The sequence below is a fragment of the Silurus meridionalis genome, chromosome 2 (genome assembly GCF_014805685.1).
Source record: "Silurus meridionalis isolate SWU-2019-XX chromosome 2, ASM1480568v1, whole genome shotgun sequence".
NCBI lineage: Eukaryota > Metazoa > Chordata > Actinopteri > Siluriformes > Siluridae > Silurus > Silurus meridionalis.
In genome coordinates, this window is record NC_060885.1 from 10,748,968 (window position 1) to 10,767,344 (window position 18,377).

General features: G+C 37.7%; 1 protein-coding gene across 1 annotated transcript in view; it reads left to right on the forward strand.

Moving 5' to 3' along the window:
* Window positions 1-12,675, forward strand: part of prim2 (DNA primase subunit 2) — a 75,095-nt gene extending 62,420 nt beyond the window's left edge. Inside the window, exons 12-14 of the mRNA XM_046835860.1 lie at window positions 341-423; window positions 8,554-8,622; window positions 12,319-12,675. Coding sequence (XP_046691816.1) covers window positions 341-423; window positions 8,554-8,622; window positions 12,319-12,543 — 377 coding nt within the window. The 3' untranslated portion in view covers window positions 12,544-12,675. The remainder of the gene's footprint in view (window positions 1-340; window positions 424-8,553; window positions 8,623-12,318) is intronic.
* The last annotated feature ends 5,702 nt before the right edge of the window (window positions 12,676-18,377 follow it).

The window sequence follows — 18,377 nt, forward strand, 5'->3', positions numbered from 1 at the left end:
CACCCCTAATGATTAACCTGTGATTTAATTTAAAGCCCACAGTATTGCACTTAGAGTTACAATTATAGACAATTAATCAATATCTGACTTACCAGAATTTACAGTTCAACAGCACTGTGATATAAGTGAGAGATGATCCACAGCTGGGCGTACATTACACGATTTTACTGCAAAAGACTATCGGCATAAAGGTGTCAGTTTATAAGGTAACGCCTTCACTTAGAACGCTGATTAAATTGGAGCTACCCGTTCCATACCTTCCAGCCAATCGGAATGGAGTATTCAGACAGATAATAATCTCATGCAGTCTAACGTTGAATTTTTTTTTTAATCCTCTCAGGATGTCCATTCCGCCACAGTGACCCAGAGCTACTGAAGCAGAAGCTGCAGTCATATAAACTCTCTCCCGGTGGGATCATGCAGGTGGGTGCACACACACACACACACACACACACACACACACACACACACACACACACACACACACACACACACATACATACACACAGCCACTTAAATCATATTGGGGACATTGGACACAATATAAGAGCGGCTGTTCTTTATATGAATACTCCAAAGGCTTTACAGCCGAACTCAATGTCATTTGCTACTGTAACAAGTTTATAAATTTGTTCATCTAAAAATAATGCATTGGATCCCTGTGGCTGTTCTGCAACTGAAACTGAATCTTCACAAGGACCTGATTTTAGAATCACAGTGAAATGAATGAAACTGAATAAGAAAGCACCAATCTGTCATGATTTATTATGTTGATACAGGTATTGACTCAGTTCTCACATGCATTCATTCATTTTAATTTTTGTTTTATCTATTTATTCACTTTACTAATTGGAAGTGAATTTATGAGCTGAAGGCAATTAAAAATGGCTTATAAACATTTTTAGTTGTCATTAGAAGCAATCTGTGTTTTCATCCAAATAAACTGCTCAGTCTGGTTCAGAGTTGCACTGAAATGAACCCGAAATTGTTCCATAGTCATTGTAACACTATCCAACAAGCCAGATGGTGAATTTTACTTTTGGCAAAAAAAGTGTAATGTATGTTTCGGAGGAAGTCCTCAGACACTATTTACAGCAAGTAAATATTAGCAGCCAGACACAAAAATCTGCTGTTAGTCATTTGCATTGCTTTTTTTTATTTTTTATTTTTATTATTATTCAGTTTAGCGAATGAACAATGAGACGGATAGAATGATTAAAATTAAAATTCTTCACCACACTTTGAATGTCAGGAACATTTGAAACTTCAGAAAAATGGTACGATCTTTATTTAATGTGCTGCACCTCTGGGCAAGACTGTGCAATATAGCCACATATGGACTATAATGTTTATTAATTAGTATTAGTGATGTACTTTTATTATTGATGTAGTCAGTTCGTTCTATTGGCCAAAACTATGAACACTAAAAGAAATTGGTTCAGTTCTACAATAACGCAAATGTCACACCGTTTCTAATACGTTTTTCCCAAATTATACAGCAAATCCATAAACATAAACAAATACACATCAACAATGCTCAAAATCTAATATCAGTAACAGAGTTTTTTGTTTGTATAAAAAAATGTCATTAATTTACCTCATAATTTGGCACACATGTTTATTCCCCCTCCCCATCTTTTCAAAAAGTGTGGCTACAGATGGCATCAGTGTCAAACCATGTTGTCAAGTGGTGTATCAAACCCTGCAGTAGGCGAGTCTTTGGGTGTTTCTACCCTCTTGATGCTTGGCATGAACAGTGATTACAAACTACATGAATAATGTCTTTCACAGAAACCGTAAAATGGTTCTGAACACGTCACCGCAGAGTGGCCCAGGAGCACAAAGAAATCAAACAGTATTATTAATAGTGTTCTAATTTTATTACCTATAAAATATTTCAGAAAACAGGTAGATTTAATACTTTGTAGGTCATTTTGTAAAAAAAAAGAAATATTTGGGTTATTTAGGAAACATTCTAGACCTCTATTATATTTCTTTTGTGATGTTTCGATTTTAGTTCGAATAATTGACCAGATAATATTAAAACAGTATAAATGTTAATTTGCTGTAATAATAGAATTGGATAGATTTTAATCTGAAGTATTCTGAAAAAAGTCAAAATTTGTATACTATATTATCTGCGTTAACAGTAAATAAGAAATAAAAATAATACCCAGGTTGTATTTAAACCAAAGTAAAAATTTCACTAGAAACAGACAGCCTGATATTTGCTTGAAAAAAATCTAAATTAAAATAATATACTTGTGCAAGTTTTGTGTTTTTTGCACTTGCTCGAACCTGCTCCGTGTAACGTCAGGGATCAAAACACCAGAGGTCTTAGTTATATGCTTTGCGAAAGGGTGGACACACACCACAACAAATGCACTCCACTATAGGGAAAAAACCCTCACCAAACATGTTACCACTGTGCAACAATCGCATAAGTGCATTATGTGTATTATGTAGTAGTTCCTAGTTTGCATATTTGTGATTCTGAGTATCGCTCATCAAACCTCCACTTCCTGGTCAGTAGGCTTCTGTAATGTAGGGTAATTTTACTCTGCCTTTTTTATTATTCTGTGTGACCCAGTGTTTAAAACCCAGTGATTTAAAGCACACATTTGGCAGCTTTTAAGACCTGAAATTATGTTATAGCGCATAAGCATTGAACTGAGGTCACTGGTTATTGCAGGAATATTCTGATGTAGTTATGGGCCTCAGACACCAGTGGATTTAATGGACTGATGAGAATGAGCCTATTAAAGCTCAGTCTTAAAAATGTATATTCATAGCACCATGAAGAAAGTTTGCTCAAGTCTCGTTTGATCACATCTTATAGTGAGAATTTGACTTTTTTTTTTTTTAAGGTGGGAAATTGTATTTAGTAAATGCAAGCAGCAATTTTTATCAAACAGCAGAGGACTAGTTTGGTGCCCCCTAAATGTTGGGCCCTAAAACATTTGATTGAACATGATCATATACACCAATCAAGCAAAACACTGATATTGTGTGCATCCTGATCGGTCTGTGGCTGCACAGCAGAATACGCAACAATCTGTGATACACTGTGAAACACTTTTCTATCAGAACCAGCATTAACCTGTTCAGCGATTTGAGCTACAGAAGTTTGTCTGTTGGATCCGATCACACGGGTCAGCCTTCGCTCCACACGTGCATCAGTGAGCCTCGGCCGCCCATCACACTGTCACCGGTTCACCAATGTTCCTTCCTTGGAACACTTTTGATAGATACTGACCTCTGCAGACCAGGAGCATCCCACAGGAGCTGCAGCTTTAGAGATGCTCTGAACCAGTCGTCTAGCTGTCATAATTTGTCAAACTCACTCAAATCCTTACGCTTGCCCATTTTTCCTGCTTCTAACACATCAACTTTGAACTGATTGGTGTATTTATTAGCCGGCTCTAAAATGTAAAAATCAAGTAAAAATGCCAGTCAGGCTCTTATTTGAGTTCTCTTGGATACCTACCTGTCCAAACTCTGACGCAATGTATTGTACTCCGATATAGAAAGGTAGTTAGCTACTTAATATCATTAGGAAGGACTAAGGGAAAAGATCGAGTTTTGGCATCCTTACCTATTTCTAGCAATGGCAGAAGCCATTGATGGATTTTATTATTTTTTTTAAAGATATCACTTGAGTACTCAATTTACCACACAATGACTGCATTTTATTGGCTCTTATACGGCTCTGAACACGTGATGTCCTGAATACATCGTCTGTATCGGATTTTGATGTAAAAAATATCATAAGTGATCTGTATGCTCTGATATCATCCAAATTGCTCCTCAGATGGTGTGTGCAGTACAACAGGCAGCGGAATTTGTTTAAATTTAATGTGCATCCCAAAGAAAAATAAAGAAAGGGAAAAAAAGACCTTTTTTGAAGGTGTTTAAGAGTTTGCCCAGGCAATTGTAAATGAAGGAACATATATGCTGGACTTCGGATTTTCCCACCCCCGGTATACATCACACAGCCAATAGTAGCGCAAAATCTATTTCTCTACAACGGACAGTTTTATTCAGGGAGCAAAGAACTGCAGCGTGTCATGCACACCTTTCTTATCCACTTGATAGCGCAGGTCGGCCAGCTTGTCCGAGCCATCTTGCAGCGTAGCTGAGGGGAAAACACGGAGCAGAGCGCTAACTTAATTTGACAAGTTGGCCCATAGGCTGCACGCTCCCCGTCAAATTAAATTCACTATTAGTTCAGTGACCCGAGCAGCGCATTGTAGTCTGAGGCTGTTCCGAGAGCCTTGGACCTGTGGATTCGAGGCCATGAGCTCTCACTGCAGCACTCAGCCCAGTGCGCTGGATAATTAAAAACCGCAGCAAACGTGAGAGTGGTGATTAAAATGCCGAACAGCCGCCGTCTCAGTCACCCTGTCTAGTGCCAAATGACACCAGAGGCCAGAAGGTGTGAAGTATCGCAGGGGCGCAGAATTAACCTCACTCTCACTCTGTCAGTGAGCACCCAACATGGTGTGACTCTCACCTCTGGAGGTGTTGAAGGACTTGAGAATCCCACGTGCTATTTTATTGCTTGAAGGAGTGAGCGGAAGAAGGCAAATGGGGGAGCGACACATATTTAGTCCTTGCCGCTCATTTGTTGAGGGATGCAATTAACGAATTTGATGAATTGGAGTCGTTTCCATTCTTTACAATCAGTGATTTCTAGTCAAACGCATTGCCATATGTCAAATAGAAAGGAATGTTCTGAAGTGGTTGCAGATTTCTGCTGAATCCCAATCATAGAGCTGCTTTCAGGAAGCATAAACGATTGTTGCTAAATGCTATAATTCTACTAATTCGTTAACGCAAATTTATTTTAATGCCACTAATTATATTGAGGCTAATTATATTGAATTCTGTTTGACTATTTTTATTAAAAATATAAATTAATAAACATAAAAGGGGAGAAATTAAACCCTGTAGAATCCTTTCGACATCCTTTCTTTATTCAGGTATTTAAAAAGAATTAATAAATAATAAGTCTCAAATAAAGCATCGAAATCCACTGTGATATTAAATATGGCCTTAAAAATTCTTTACAACAAAAAAACCCTGTCAACCGTAGTGCGCACTACAATTCTAACACACATTCTCCAGCCTAATGAACTTCGAGATGCTGCAAGGTATTATTGTGTATGGAGTTTTTTTGGAAGTTCAGACAGACAAAAAGTGTAATGGCTATCGGATTGGTGGAGAGTCACCACACTTTCTGTCTGCATACACTCTCTTTATGGTTGTGTCGTCATCACACAGCAGTGAGCACACAGCCAGGAGCCCTTGTGCTCAGTGCGGTGGTGTTGGAGATCTTGCTCCTGAACCAGACTTACTTGCAGTCAGGAAGTCCAGGATCCAGTTGCAGAAGTTGATGTTTAGGCCTAACAAGTTTAGTGATCTAATTCAGCTGCTGAGTGCTGATTGTGTTCAATAATAAAGTCTGTGAACAGCATTTGTATGTGTCCTTTTGTATTCAGGTGGGTGAGGGCCAGATGGAAGGTGATGGGGTTGGCGTTGTATGTTTAGCAGTTGGGACGATATGCAAGCTGTAAGGGGGCACAGTGAGGAGGCCAGCAGGGTCATGATGAGCCTCTCGAAGCACTTGTCATCGGATTCTTGTGCTCACTTAACCAGATGGAAATCTGAACATTACTCCTTGTATAATGTGCAAATAAGATCAAAGTTCGCTTTACAGATGTAAAGGTAAACTGCATAAAATATAACCTTTTACAATCGTGTCTACACCAATCAGCCATAACAATATTCCTTCCTTTGACCACTTTTGATAGATAATGACCACTGCAGACTGGGAACATCCCATAAGAGCTGTAGTTTTGAAAATGTTCTGACCCAGTCGTCTAGACATCACAATTCGTCCCCTGTCCAACTCCCTCAAATCCTTACACTCACCCATTTTTCCTGCTTCCAACACATTGACTTTGAGGACACAATGTTCACTTTCTGCCTAATATATCCCACTCACTAACAGGTGCCGTGATGAAGAGAATCAGTGTTATTTACTTCACCGCTCATAATGTTATGTCACTGTTACGCCTGGTCTGTGTATATTAGACTGCACATAAAGAAATGTAATAAAAAATATTTATTTTTATGGATTTGAGCATCAGTGCCAGATTTAAAAGGCACAGAATTTGCAATTCATAGAACGTGTGCTGTGAGATGATGTATCGAGATGTCAGGATTTTGAGTGAGACATTTACATACATGTGTTGCATCTGGTTGAATGCACCTCAGTGGTTTGCTGATTAGATTTAACTACATTTATTCAGCTACAGTGGCATTGGAGATACCAAAGAGCATTGCTTTTCTTTTTAATTTTCTTTCTATTTTTTTTTTTTTATTAAATGATGGGAATCATAAGTCAAAGGAATCACCTGGCTGACATGAAAAAGACACTTGTGCTTCTCGAGCCACTACTGTGAGTCAGACATATTGAAGTGGATTTTAACCCGGGAGTTCAGAAACCTTTGTTTAGTAATTCGGTAGAAAACTAGACAGAATTTGGTCTCTTAATGCAGAAAAAAACAAAGAAGCCATCACACTGGACTTATTTGTACTTAATAACTTATTTTTATTTATTTATTTATTTTGTAACTATTTGGTGTACATTTGAGGGGGAAATTTGTAATTAGCTTGCTGAAATTACTCCTGTGTTCTATCCACATCTACACCCACAGGATAAATAAGTATGGCTGTAACGTTACACAAAATTTACTGTTCGGTACAATTTCAGGAAGGTTAGGGGGAAGAAATGCAAAAGATAAAATTGCTTGGTTTTTTTTCTTGACGCAGTTGATGATTTATTAACATTTGTGAACGTCAACAGTATACATAAAAAAAAGTTTTAAATAAAATGCCTGCTTAGATAAATAATCTATAAAATGACCTTTTTTTATAATATTTTGCAAAAATAAAATATCTAAAAAGATTAACGAATAAATCAAATGAACGCAATGCACTTATTATATTGATTAAATTGCGTGATTAGTTAAATTGGCACAAATTAAGTTGATGAAATGAAATGAATGGAAACATTTACATTTTACAATTTATTTTACATTATAATGTAATAGAGAAGTGTGTGTGTGTGTGTGAAAGAGATTTACTTTTAATATTTAATTTTCTAAAGATGTGATCTACTTAACTGCTCTACTAATTTCAGCATACTTTAACAAATGTCTTCATTCCTTCAATTCTTCCTTCATTCACTTCCTTGACATGGGAAATTGTCAGGATTTTCTTCTTTTAAAACACAAACACTACAGAATCCGTAGTCCGCGACTGTCATAAAACTGGAAGTGGCCGCGATTTCACGCATGCTCAGAACAGCGCACTACAAATCGTATTTCCAGGATGTAAGATCTTCACTCCTCACAGCTCATCAGTCTCCCAATCGAACGGCATGGTATCTATCTGCAGGCCGATGTTGCCCGTGTCTCTGATGCCCACCCAGCCAATGGGGTTGCAGTTAAAGGAGGGTCTTGAGTGGATGTCATGATGGTAGACCACTGCAGGCTCCAGTTCTTCTGCTGCTCCGGTTCCTGAGGGAACTCAGATTTTAACTATCACACGTAAAAAGGAATGCATTCGATACGTGTGCACCAAACCGAAAGCCCGGTACTGAAAAAAAGTTTGGTACTAATACGTGTACCGTTACACCCCTACCTTAGTATACATGCTATTAGAATTGGATCCAGAGATGTGCTTATAGACATGGTTTATGTAAAAAAAAAAAAAAAACAAGAAGTAGACATAAAATTTTTGCGTTTCTATGTCAACAGACAGGCTCAGGAGGAAATTTGCTGAGTAGGCCATTTCTGATGATTATTTTTAGTAAAGTATTGAGTGTTCCTGCTTGGACAGGCAAGTAAAGATTTATTTTTTACATAGAACAAATGTGTCAGTAAATATCTTTCAGACTGGGCTGTAGAGTGTAGAGTTGTTTATAAATCCGCACCCTTCTGCAGACTGCAGCTACATTTTACAACATAAGCCATGAATCTGTTTGGACAAAAAGATTACTTCTGCCCCGTATAAAACCACATTCGCGTCGAACATCGGCTTTAACTTGTTTTTGTTGTAATCGAGTTATAAAAACCGGGCCCAAGCCACGCAGACACATGGTGCTTTGGGCTTTACATGATCTCTGACCTCCATCTGTCACACTTCTTTACGGTTAATGGTGATCGGCACGTGTAATACAATTCAGCGCATGTCGATATGCCGCTGAGGTGAAATACTCGGAATTCTTGGTGGGAATACTCGCGCAGGAACACTGCCTCAAGGAGGACATGTCACTAGGGCTGTAAGGATGTTATACACAGCATTAAACATTCATGATGCATTTTTATCTCGGCTTCAATATTTCTTCATAATTATGCGGCGTTCGTCATTGTGTTTTGTCAGATTGGTGAGAATACATTGTACAGTGCCAAACATGGCCTTTGTCAAAGAGCAAATTAAAAGCAATGAAGCGCTTATTTCTCTCTCTCCGTTTCATTCCTACAGATTTTGGACCTTGTTAAGGGAATGCACTATCAGCTGGCCTGCCAAAAGTACTTCGAACTGACACACAATGTAAGTATACCTTTCGATTCTGACCCGTTTTTTCCCTCGGACGACCGTGTAATCCATCCACAGTGGCTCCACCAAGTCTTGCCTCTGTAATCACATTCATCATTATCTGTCACAGCTGCTTTATTTTTATGGGTTTATTAGAGCACTTAGGATTGAATTACATCTGTACAATTTTTTTTTTATTTGATATTATGCTTTTTAGCATCAACCCTTTTGATTCTGCAGTTTGGTTCATGTCTAAAAACCGATTCATATATCATATGTTAAATTGTTAGACATGCGACAGCAGGATTGGCCTGGATGCTAAATTTGGTGGGGGGGTTCTTTGTTTTATGAGAAGCAGCTGTTTTTTTTTTTGTTTGTTTGTTTTGTTTTTTGTTTTTTTCCTTTTCTTTTCCACTGTTCAGTAGTGCATGCTATAAAGCGAGGTGTGAAAGCTGCAGATTTGTAGGTCAGAGCCAATGGGAAAGTAAAATGAATGAGTAAACATTTCACTGTCTGCTCATTTCTTATGGTGTTTCAGCTCCTGCTGTGCTCATTGTATTTAAACATACAGCTATGAAGATGCCTCACAACACACACACACACAAACTCAGAAAAGTTTCCAAACTGTGTCAGTCAGCATTAGCAGTGTGTCCAGTCCCTCCACTCAGAAAGCGGTGCCCCAGTTGACAGGTTACGGATGAAAATACCTGCCGATACCCGAGCTGAACACACGGCTTGGTGACAAGTTAATTTAAGTGAAAAGGAGCAAATCTGTGATACGAAGGAGAGCTAAACCTTTCAAATGCTCATCATTACAGTCACGTAAGATGCGTTTGAGGCTTGGGGATGAAAAGAAATATCTCGGGGATAGTGGCAAAAGGTTAAACAACCCATCAGTGTGCAGGCCTGAGACTTTTCAATCGAAACTGGAGGGTAAAATCACTTCCTCGAATGGATTAAAGGTGCATGTTCAAACTGGCAACAATGCTGTATGTAATGAAACGAGTGCTGTTGCAGAGGAACGAAACACGCAGAGAAACGTATTGCATTTGATTATTTTGTGTAAACGATTAAACAAAACGATGCAAATCTCTGAGTTTTATTTCACAACAATTAGTCAGGGATAACAGTTATTATTATTACACATGCCATTTTTAAAAAAATGTTTATAATTATGGTTATAAATCATTTTTATGGTGACTTTGAGTTCAACAAGTGAACGTCTGACGGTCCCGAGTGACTCAACCGTTACTATAGAAACACTAATGTTTTATACAGTTGCATTAGTACATGCTTGTGATTTGCCCTGCAGCGGTGCTGTTAAAGGAAATGACCACATGCTGCCCAATTGAGAATTCAACAGCATCAAACAAAATGAAGCACAATTAACAACCCAAATCAAGTGCTTTTGATGTTTTTAGCGTAAGGAAATGTAATCAGAACTCATACCTGTAACATTTTTGTTAGCCCTTTAAATAATAGTATCGCGTTTTCAAAAGCCCCTGTGGACCGGGATCCTGGTTGGAAGAAAAGATGTTCTGCGTGCGTGTTGTTGTGTGGATTTAAAGCGCTCGAAGTCATTGATTAGATTGAACTGCTTAGAACGGATAACAATGAAAACAGGAGTGCCTCTGTGAACCGCAGGGCCCTGTTTAGCACCCGATGACTAATAGCCAAACAGTGTGAACAACTTGTCTTCCTCCGAAATTAAAAGACAGCCCTCCTGATGAACAGCCTAACAGGGCTTGAATGATGAGCTGTCCGCTTCCCGCAGACATTGAACCGTACATACATCTGAAAGTCAGGAGTCATATTTTAAGCCGCTTGTATGAAAAGACATCGCTGACATTAATGTGCACGATAAAGCATACTTATTGACGCATCAATAGATTCCCTGCCTCCCCCCTGACCATCCGATTTGATATGCTGGAGTCATCCCAGGCATAAAGACACGCTTGTTAGGCCACGTGGTGCGACTTTAATCACCGCCATATGTCCCACCTGCTCCCACAGCCACGAGTTCGAACGGATAGTTCGCCGGCGTTCCTCCTGCCCCGACAGCGTTTATTAAAGGTCAAAATGTAATACTTCACCGATGAAATATTTACACAAGGGCAATAAATCAGGCGCTGGAGAGAATAATGAAAAGGCAACAGGGAGGTTTGGAGGGATTTCAGTTCCCCTTCTCACTACAAAGCAAGGTGAAATGCAACCCCACTCCAAATCTTTCTTCTGGATTGATTCATCCTTATGCTATGTTTTTTTTTGTTGTTGTTTTTTTTTTTTATTGTTTTTTTTTTATATATACAATTCATCACTGAGATGGTGCTGCAGTGTGGTTTCTCGATCTTTTCAACCGAAATTGTTTGCTTTATGTATGTTTAAAAAGTGCAACTTTTTAAACAGGAAATTTAGGAGGCTGCTTTTCACTTAGTCACGTATGCGGAGTGTTCCAAAAGTCTCCATACTTGAGGAAAATTAGCACTTCTTTTTTTTTCTGCAAAATGTGTTCACATCCTCTATAGGGTTTCCATTTCAAATCAAACCAATTCAATGTTATTTGAATAGCACTTTTAATAGACGTTTTCCAAAAGCAGCTTATGAACATAACTTTTAAACTTATAAATCAGTCCAAATAAGTTTATCCCATATTAGTTTTTCCATTTCAATCCAGCTAATGAGGATGATTTCAATATATAGAAAGCTTAGATACAGTTAATATATAAAACATGAACTATAGTATAAAAGTATTGTATATAAGTATAAAAAAAATTCTTGGACGTTTTGCTAAAAGGTGTTAATTTCCCATATGTATGGAGTTTTTAGATAGAACACAGTCTATTATTGTTACAATTTTCAATTTTTTTTATACATTTTTAGTTTCTCATTGGTTTCCTCCCAGTTGTTAGTTCCTGCCTACTCGTTAACACTGTTCCATGCTTCTTCTGAACCATGCAAAGCTATCGCAGCTTCTTTAGAACTGCTGCTCGTGTTGTTTTACGGTGCAGTGTAACAAGAATCGGCCCTTTTTGTATACACAAATTCAAACAAGCTTATGAGTAGCTACTGATGGACATGGGGGAGAGAAATCCATCCCTCCCACGCCCAGAGCATAATCAATTTTGCTCCTCTGACTCCCAGACACAGATTGTTGTGGCATCCTTGGGAATTGACCTTGACTAAAAACGTGATGGCGCTTTCTTTTGGGACAATTAAATGTGCCATTGACATCCTAATGCCAAGACGAATCCTATTTTTGCTCCAAAGAGTCAACCCTGGAATTGGATCCCTGTGTAAGGGATCACTCAGCTTTACTCTTAAACTGCATTGTTGACCTTGGTGTACTCCCTCAGAGGGCAACAAGATTTCAGATCTGATTTATTTTCCAGAGGACTAGGAGATGTACAGGGGCTCCTGTGATGTTTCCACAGTTCACGTACAGTTAAACTGTCGACTTCATTTATTTCAAACAATGGAAAAGGACCCCAGTCTCCAGACAAGGCAACACAGAGGGAATGTTCAGTGTAACTTCAAAGTACATCAGGCTTGTAGAAAGGTAGAAAGGAGGGCAGAGCATGTCTTTTTCACTTTGCGAAGGAAGTTCGTTTCCATAAACAACACCGCTCTAATCTCCATATCCTCACATCTCACTGTAAAATGCCAACATAAGGTTGTGGAAACTTTTTGAAATGTTCTGATTCCTCCAAACAGATTGACGATGCAGGGTTTTCTCTGAATCACCCGAACCAGTACTTTATGGAGAGTCGGAAGCTGCTCGGTGGAGGAAAGGAGGTGAAAAAAGAAGCCGAGATGCCTCAAAGGGGACAGGAAAATACAACCAGCAACGGTCCCAGTGTCCCTCCACCACCTCAGGCCAACACCACTCAGGCTGTGGATGACATGGGTGATTTAGACTCCTATTTCCTTGATGAGTAAAGTCTACATTCAAACAAACCTCCTGTTCTTTATTTTTCACCACATTACTTTTTTAACATGTTAACTATCAGTTGTATCAATATGTAGCATATTTTGCTCAGTTTGTTAAAGATCAATAAAATATCAATAAGATCAGGCTGATTTGTTTTTCATTTGATCTGAACTCCAAAAGTATTCATTACCTTGTTTGTTAAAAATGTTTGTGCATTCGACATTGTGTTTGTTTAAATTACATTTTTAAACATCGCGTTCGGGTTTTATGCACCCATCAGAAGTTCGTCGGTTTCTATGGGAATAAGATGATTTTATGGAAATGAGCGATATTTAATTATAGGAATGTTTTAATGAAAATCCAAACATTACATATTAAAATATACAAAACAGTATTAATACTGTTATTAGTGATTCTCAGGGGGAAAACGAGCCATGCCTGAGAGCCATGCAAATTGCATTACCAACCAAACTGTAGTAACATTGAATACATTGTCATTTTATTCTTTTTTTTTTTCTTTTTAATGAACTGATTTACAAGTTCATAAAAAGGAAAACATAAAAACCAAAACCGAATTTTCATCCACCAGGTCATAAACCGTTAAATGCTTCAGATTAATCTATTAGCAGTATTAGTTATTATTTTTGACCCCCTACTGCATTGAGTTTTTTCAGCAGTGAGATAAAACACAAACAAACTTCACAGAATAGAAAAGTCAATTCACTGAATGGGAAGGGATCCTGAATGCGAAAGATAACTGTCTAGTGTAAACTTTGAATTGAGAATTAATTTAAATGTATTCCCTGTTCTTTCTTACTTATTTCTCCAAAAGGGAATAAGAAGTCAATACTATGGTTTATTCAGCTGCTAAAAACCTTTTTTTTTTTTTTTTTTTGCTGTTTGGGTCAAACTGAGCATTTATGGCTTTTTATTTATATATATATATATATATATATATATATATATATATATATATATATATATATATATATATATATATATAATAAAATAATATATACTGGATTGTTTTTAATCTAAACAGTGTACACTAGGGGGTTGTGTGTTAATATTGTTTTTGTCTCTGCATGTTGATAGGGATAGATCGAGGTTAAGCAATATTCTACAATTACAATTCATTTCTCAATGTTGGCTGATCCGAATCGATTCACAGCACACTTTAAACGTTTTTTTAAACAAAGATAAACGAGACCTTAAATAACTTGTCTGTTCTTTTCTAAATCATAAGCAATGCAGTAAAGGTGCATTTGTATCTGTATATAACTAAATCATTACATTTTGACAAGGGTTTAAGATTGTAATCAAAATGTACTACAGGTTCCATATATTACTACAATCTTGTATTCAGTAAATTAACTTTGAGTATGAATAACTGAGTCATGTAGCAGAAAGAGATCAAACATTGGCCAGAATGGTTGTTTTATTGGGACACTGGTGGTGTTTAAAGGTTAAAGAAATCTTCATTTGTTTTATTTTGCCATTAGGGTATTAGTTACTGCACATGATCAGAATGCTGTCTGAGCTCTGTAAAGTAGGTTGGGATTTCTGGTGCTCAAACAGTGCATAATCATGCAAACTTAATAGAATGCTGATTTCCACAATGCACTTTGTTTGATTTTTTTTTTTTTCAGTGCATCATGTCACATGATATTGATTTTTACTGTAAATGTTAATGAATGTTTGGGTATTGCTTGGTTAAAGAATAAAAAAATAAATGATTGTGGTGTAATCACGTATATAAAAGCACTGGAATTGTACTAGATGATGACGTCCTGTGGACCTTCGGATCATCCCTGCTCCCCTTGGCTGAAAAGGCACGTTGGCTGATCCAATTCCTCATGTAGATACATTCTATTATACCAGAAATGGATACTCACCAAGAGGGGTTGCTATGTTGTGCTTTGCATGGCCTATTGATTGAGCGCGTTGTGCTCTTACGTGCTGCAGGATTTCAGACCTTGCTAGACCGAGTGCTCAGTAAATATCCTCAAAAGATGACAACTCCAAAAAATACATATAAATATATAAAAAATATATTCATAACCCATTCATCAATATACTGTATAGAACTTGATGTATTGGTTGGCCAAACACTTTTGCATTCCTATTCGAAAGGAAGTGGTTTATCAAATTTCTCAAAAAAAGTTGCTGTGAATGGTCTCCGAATAGATTAGGGGAATTGGAAAAGGAGTTTCTAAGCCTTACCCAAAATAACTAGAGTGTATTTGCTGGATGAGTTCTGCTCACTACTGAGAGCAGAGATATAGTGCTCAAGTATGTTCCCTTGGTCTCCGTAGCGCCTCATTTGCCTTCTCGCGAGCACATCTTTCGCGGTTAATCCTCCAAAGCATTTACGTCTAAGCCGTTAAACCTTCTCTTGGATCTGCTGGAATTTGGCCGGAAGAAGAAAAAGATCATGATGTAGACTTTCTTTTTTGAATGTCAAACCAATAAGAGATGTAGCATTTGTTCTTTTTTATTGGCATTTGTATGTAGAACGTGTTCGTATTATGGTGGGAAACTTGTCATTTTGTGCGATCCAGCTGTAAATGTGTCCTTGGGCTTTTAAATATGCCCTTCGTCTCGTCTACTCTCGCTCTCTCTCTTTCTCACACACTCTCACAGTAATGGTCTTGTCCACCCCTCTTTCACCGTGTACCCAGGACAAGCTGGGCTTGCTAAATTTAGAGGCAATTAGAGACTCTGTGGTGTTGGACCTGCATTGTGCATGCAAATGCTCCCCCCCCCAGTAGGCAAAGAAGTAATAGTGCCATTAAGGGAAAATTTAATGAATACTCCTAGCATTGAATATGCATATGCTTTCAGCCTAGTTCTGTGTAACGCCGCATGGAGTGTCATTTTGGGTTGTTGTTTTTTTCCTCCTCTTTCTCTTGCTCTCTGTTTTGGTCCTGCTGGGTCCTTGTGCTTATATATAATGCTAAAAGATTCCCACTGCTTCTTTATCCATTTAGAGGTTGAATGGTCTCCTAACAGAATGCTCCCAGTTGGTCCTCAAAAGATTTGACCCCCTTAATGAGGAAGTTTGCAATGCATGGAGGTATTTATTCTGCTTGCAGGCATAATGCCTCTGTGTGGTACAGCAGAAAGCATTTATATCTCAAGGTAGACAATCACAGCAACTGAAAAAGCATTTGTTTTATTTATCTATATATACAGTATATTTGGCTGTAATTCCTCCATAAAGACCACTCCTGACCAGACTTCTCCAGATGGGTCCCCCTGGTTTCCACAAGTTCTTTACTGAAGGCACTGATGGCCGTCTTCCAAATTTAAAGAGAATTAGGCATGATGTGTTTTTCATCCCCTACATGTATTTTCCTTGGCCTAAGTTTCCTAAGTTTGTCTACAGTCCTCAAAATGTCCTGTTCCTTTGTGCTTCTTCAAAATAGCTTGAACAGCACATCTTGAAATCCCAGTCTGCTTTGAAATCTTTGCCACTGAGTGATCTTCCTGATGCAGAACAACTACCTTGTGCTCTTGTACTCTCTCGTCAGTCATGCCGTGGTGTATGAACTGTGACATGAGACCATCTTCCACAACCTCATCTCAGAAGCAATTCACAGACCTGACTCGGATCCTACTAAATCTCTGACTGTGTGCAAGTGCACAAAGTGCGCAAGTGTAAGAGCTGAAAGCCCAACGGTAGTTACACCAAATATTGATTTGATTTGGATCTCTCTTCTGTTTATCACATCTTGTTGGAGTGTAACTTTTTAATAATAACACTGGGAAATTTATTCCGAAACGTTTACAAAGGATTTTTCATAATGTATGACGTTTTTTTTGTCTCATGTAAAGCTGAAATGTCTTATATAGTCATTTAAACGTTATGGATTTGATGATGACCCTGTGTCTGACCTACACGTTCTCAGGATCCCTTGGCGTCGCTTTTTGGCGCCCTGGGTACCCTTTTGGCGTTATTTTTTTTAACATGCAAGGATAGGGTTAGTGAGGACGGGTTAGGGTTAGTTGGAAGTGAGAACGTGTTGCTGAACGCTGTTTCACAGACGGCACTTTGATATCAGTGAGTACATTTTAAGATCAAAAATCAGTTGGAGAGCTACATAAATATGACCTCGGGGCAGTCTGCTTACCGAACGCTTCAAATTTCAACACCGCAGGCTCCGGTTCAGAGTTCTATAGAAGTCTATGGGAATCCCTGCACGTTAAAAAGGCCAAAGGGGTACCCAGGGCGCCAAAAAGTGACTCCAAGGGATCCTGACGAACGCGTCTATATGTGACTAGTCTGGAGTGAGAACATGTTCATCTGACATGCATATAGCCCTGATCCTAACATGGCGTTAAAGCTTAATAAACAAACAAACTCTTCTGTTTATTAACTTCCCAGTTTGCTAATTGATAAGATTTCATTAACAATTTTTTTTTTTTTTTTTTTTAATTCTCACTTTACTATCTTAACCATACTCACTTACTGCCTAAAACATTTGCACAGGTGTGTCATCTAATTGTTATATTTAAGTACATTTTACATAACACCACATTTCCGACCAAAGAAAATGAAGGGTGTTTTGATTAGCTTTCAGAAATAGTAGGAAATGCCAAATCCAATAGGCCTGTGACTGATTCTATACTGTCAAGTACACTGTTTCTGCATTTATCACATCAACCACCTTATGTGATTACTGTTTACTGTACATAAGCATACCTTGTATCCATAAGCATACCTTATGTATATACACTTTTTCCTTATATATTTATGTTTAAATATTTTATATTTTTATATATTTTTTGATATATTTTTTGATATATATTTTTTTATATTTTACACATTTTTTTCTCCCCATCCTATTCCCTCATGCCGGACAGTCGTATAAAGCATTTCACTGCATGTCGTACTCTGTATGTATGTGTATGTGACAAATAAAATGTGATTAAAAATTGAATAAAAGGTCAAATCCCTGAAATATTACTCCAGTAAACATAATAATCCTTTTTCTACATGATTAAAAGGACAAATCCTTTTTTAACGTACTCAAGTATCCAAAGCAGTGATCTGTGAGAACTCTATTTGAATAATTGATGCAGTTCAATCCTTTACCTACACATCAGACCTCTTCAAGGAGAGAGTTTTGTATTGTTACAGGCACACAGTGGGACCTTTACTCCATGCAATCTTGTGAGAACCATCATGGGTTTTTGCTTGTGGTCTCATGAAAGGTTGTAGGTTCTTAAAGTAGCAAGGAACAGCAAATTTTCTGAAACAGTGAAGTAAGATAATGCATTAAATATGTAGAAGTACGTTTAAAAAAAAAAAAATGAAAAAACTATAAAAAATTACAGATACACTAAATGAATAAATGTATGTGTGGGTTTTTCCAAACTGTTACCACAAATTTGGAGGCACATATTTGTATAGGATGCAGTTGCATTTTTTTTTTTCTTTCTTTCCTTTACTTGAACACAGAAGCCCAAACCTGTTTTGGCATGACAGTGCCCCTGTGTACAAAGCGAGCTTCATGAAGATATGAGAGTGGAACATATTGAATGGTTCTTGAATGGCTCACCCTACATCAGTACCTGACTTTACTAACACTCTTAAAGCTGAATGTAAGCAAATCTTCACAAGCACTAAAACATTCTTCCAGAAAATGTGTTCGATATCAGAAAGCGCCTTAGTGCCAAGCATGTTTTCACTTGCAAGAAATTTGTTTTGGTGACAGAAGCTTCCAGTTGCACATTTTTTAAAAAGTAAAATAATCAAGTTCTAACTGTAAATTAAGAGAAATTTGGAATAGGATGTCCAGAAATCAAATACAAACCTTCATGATCAGTTGTCCACAAG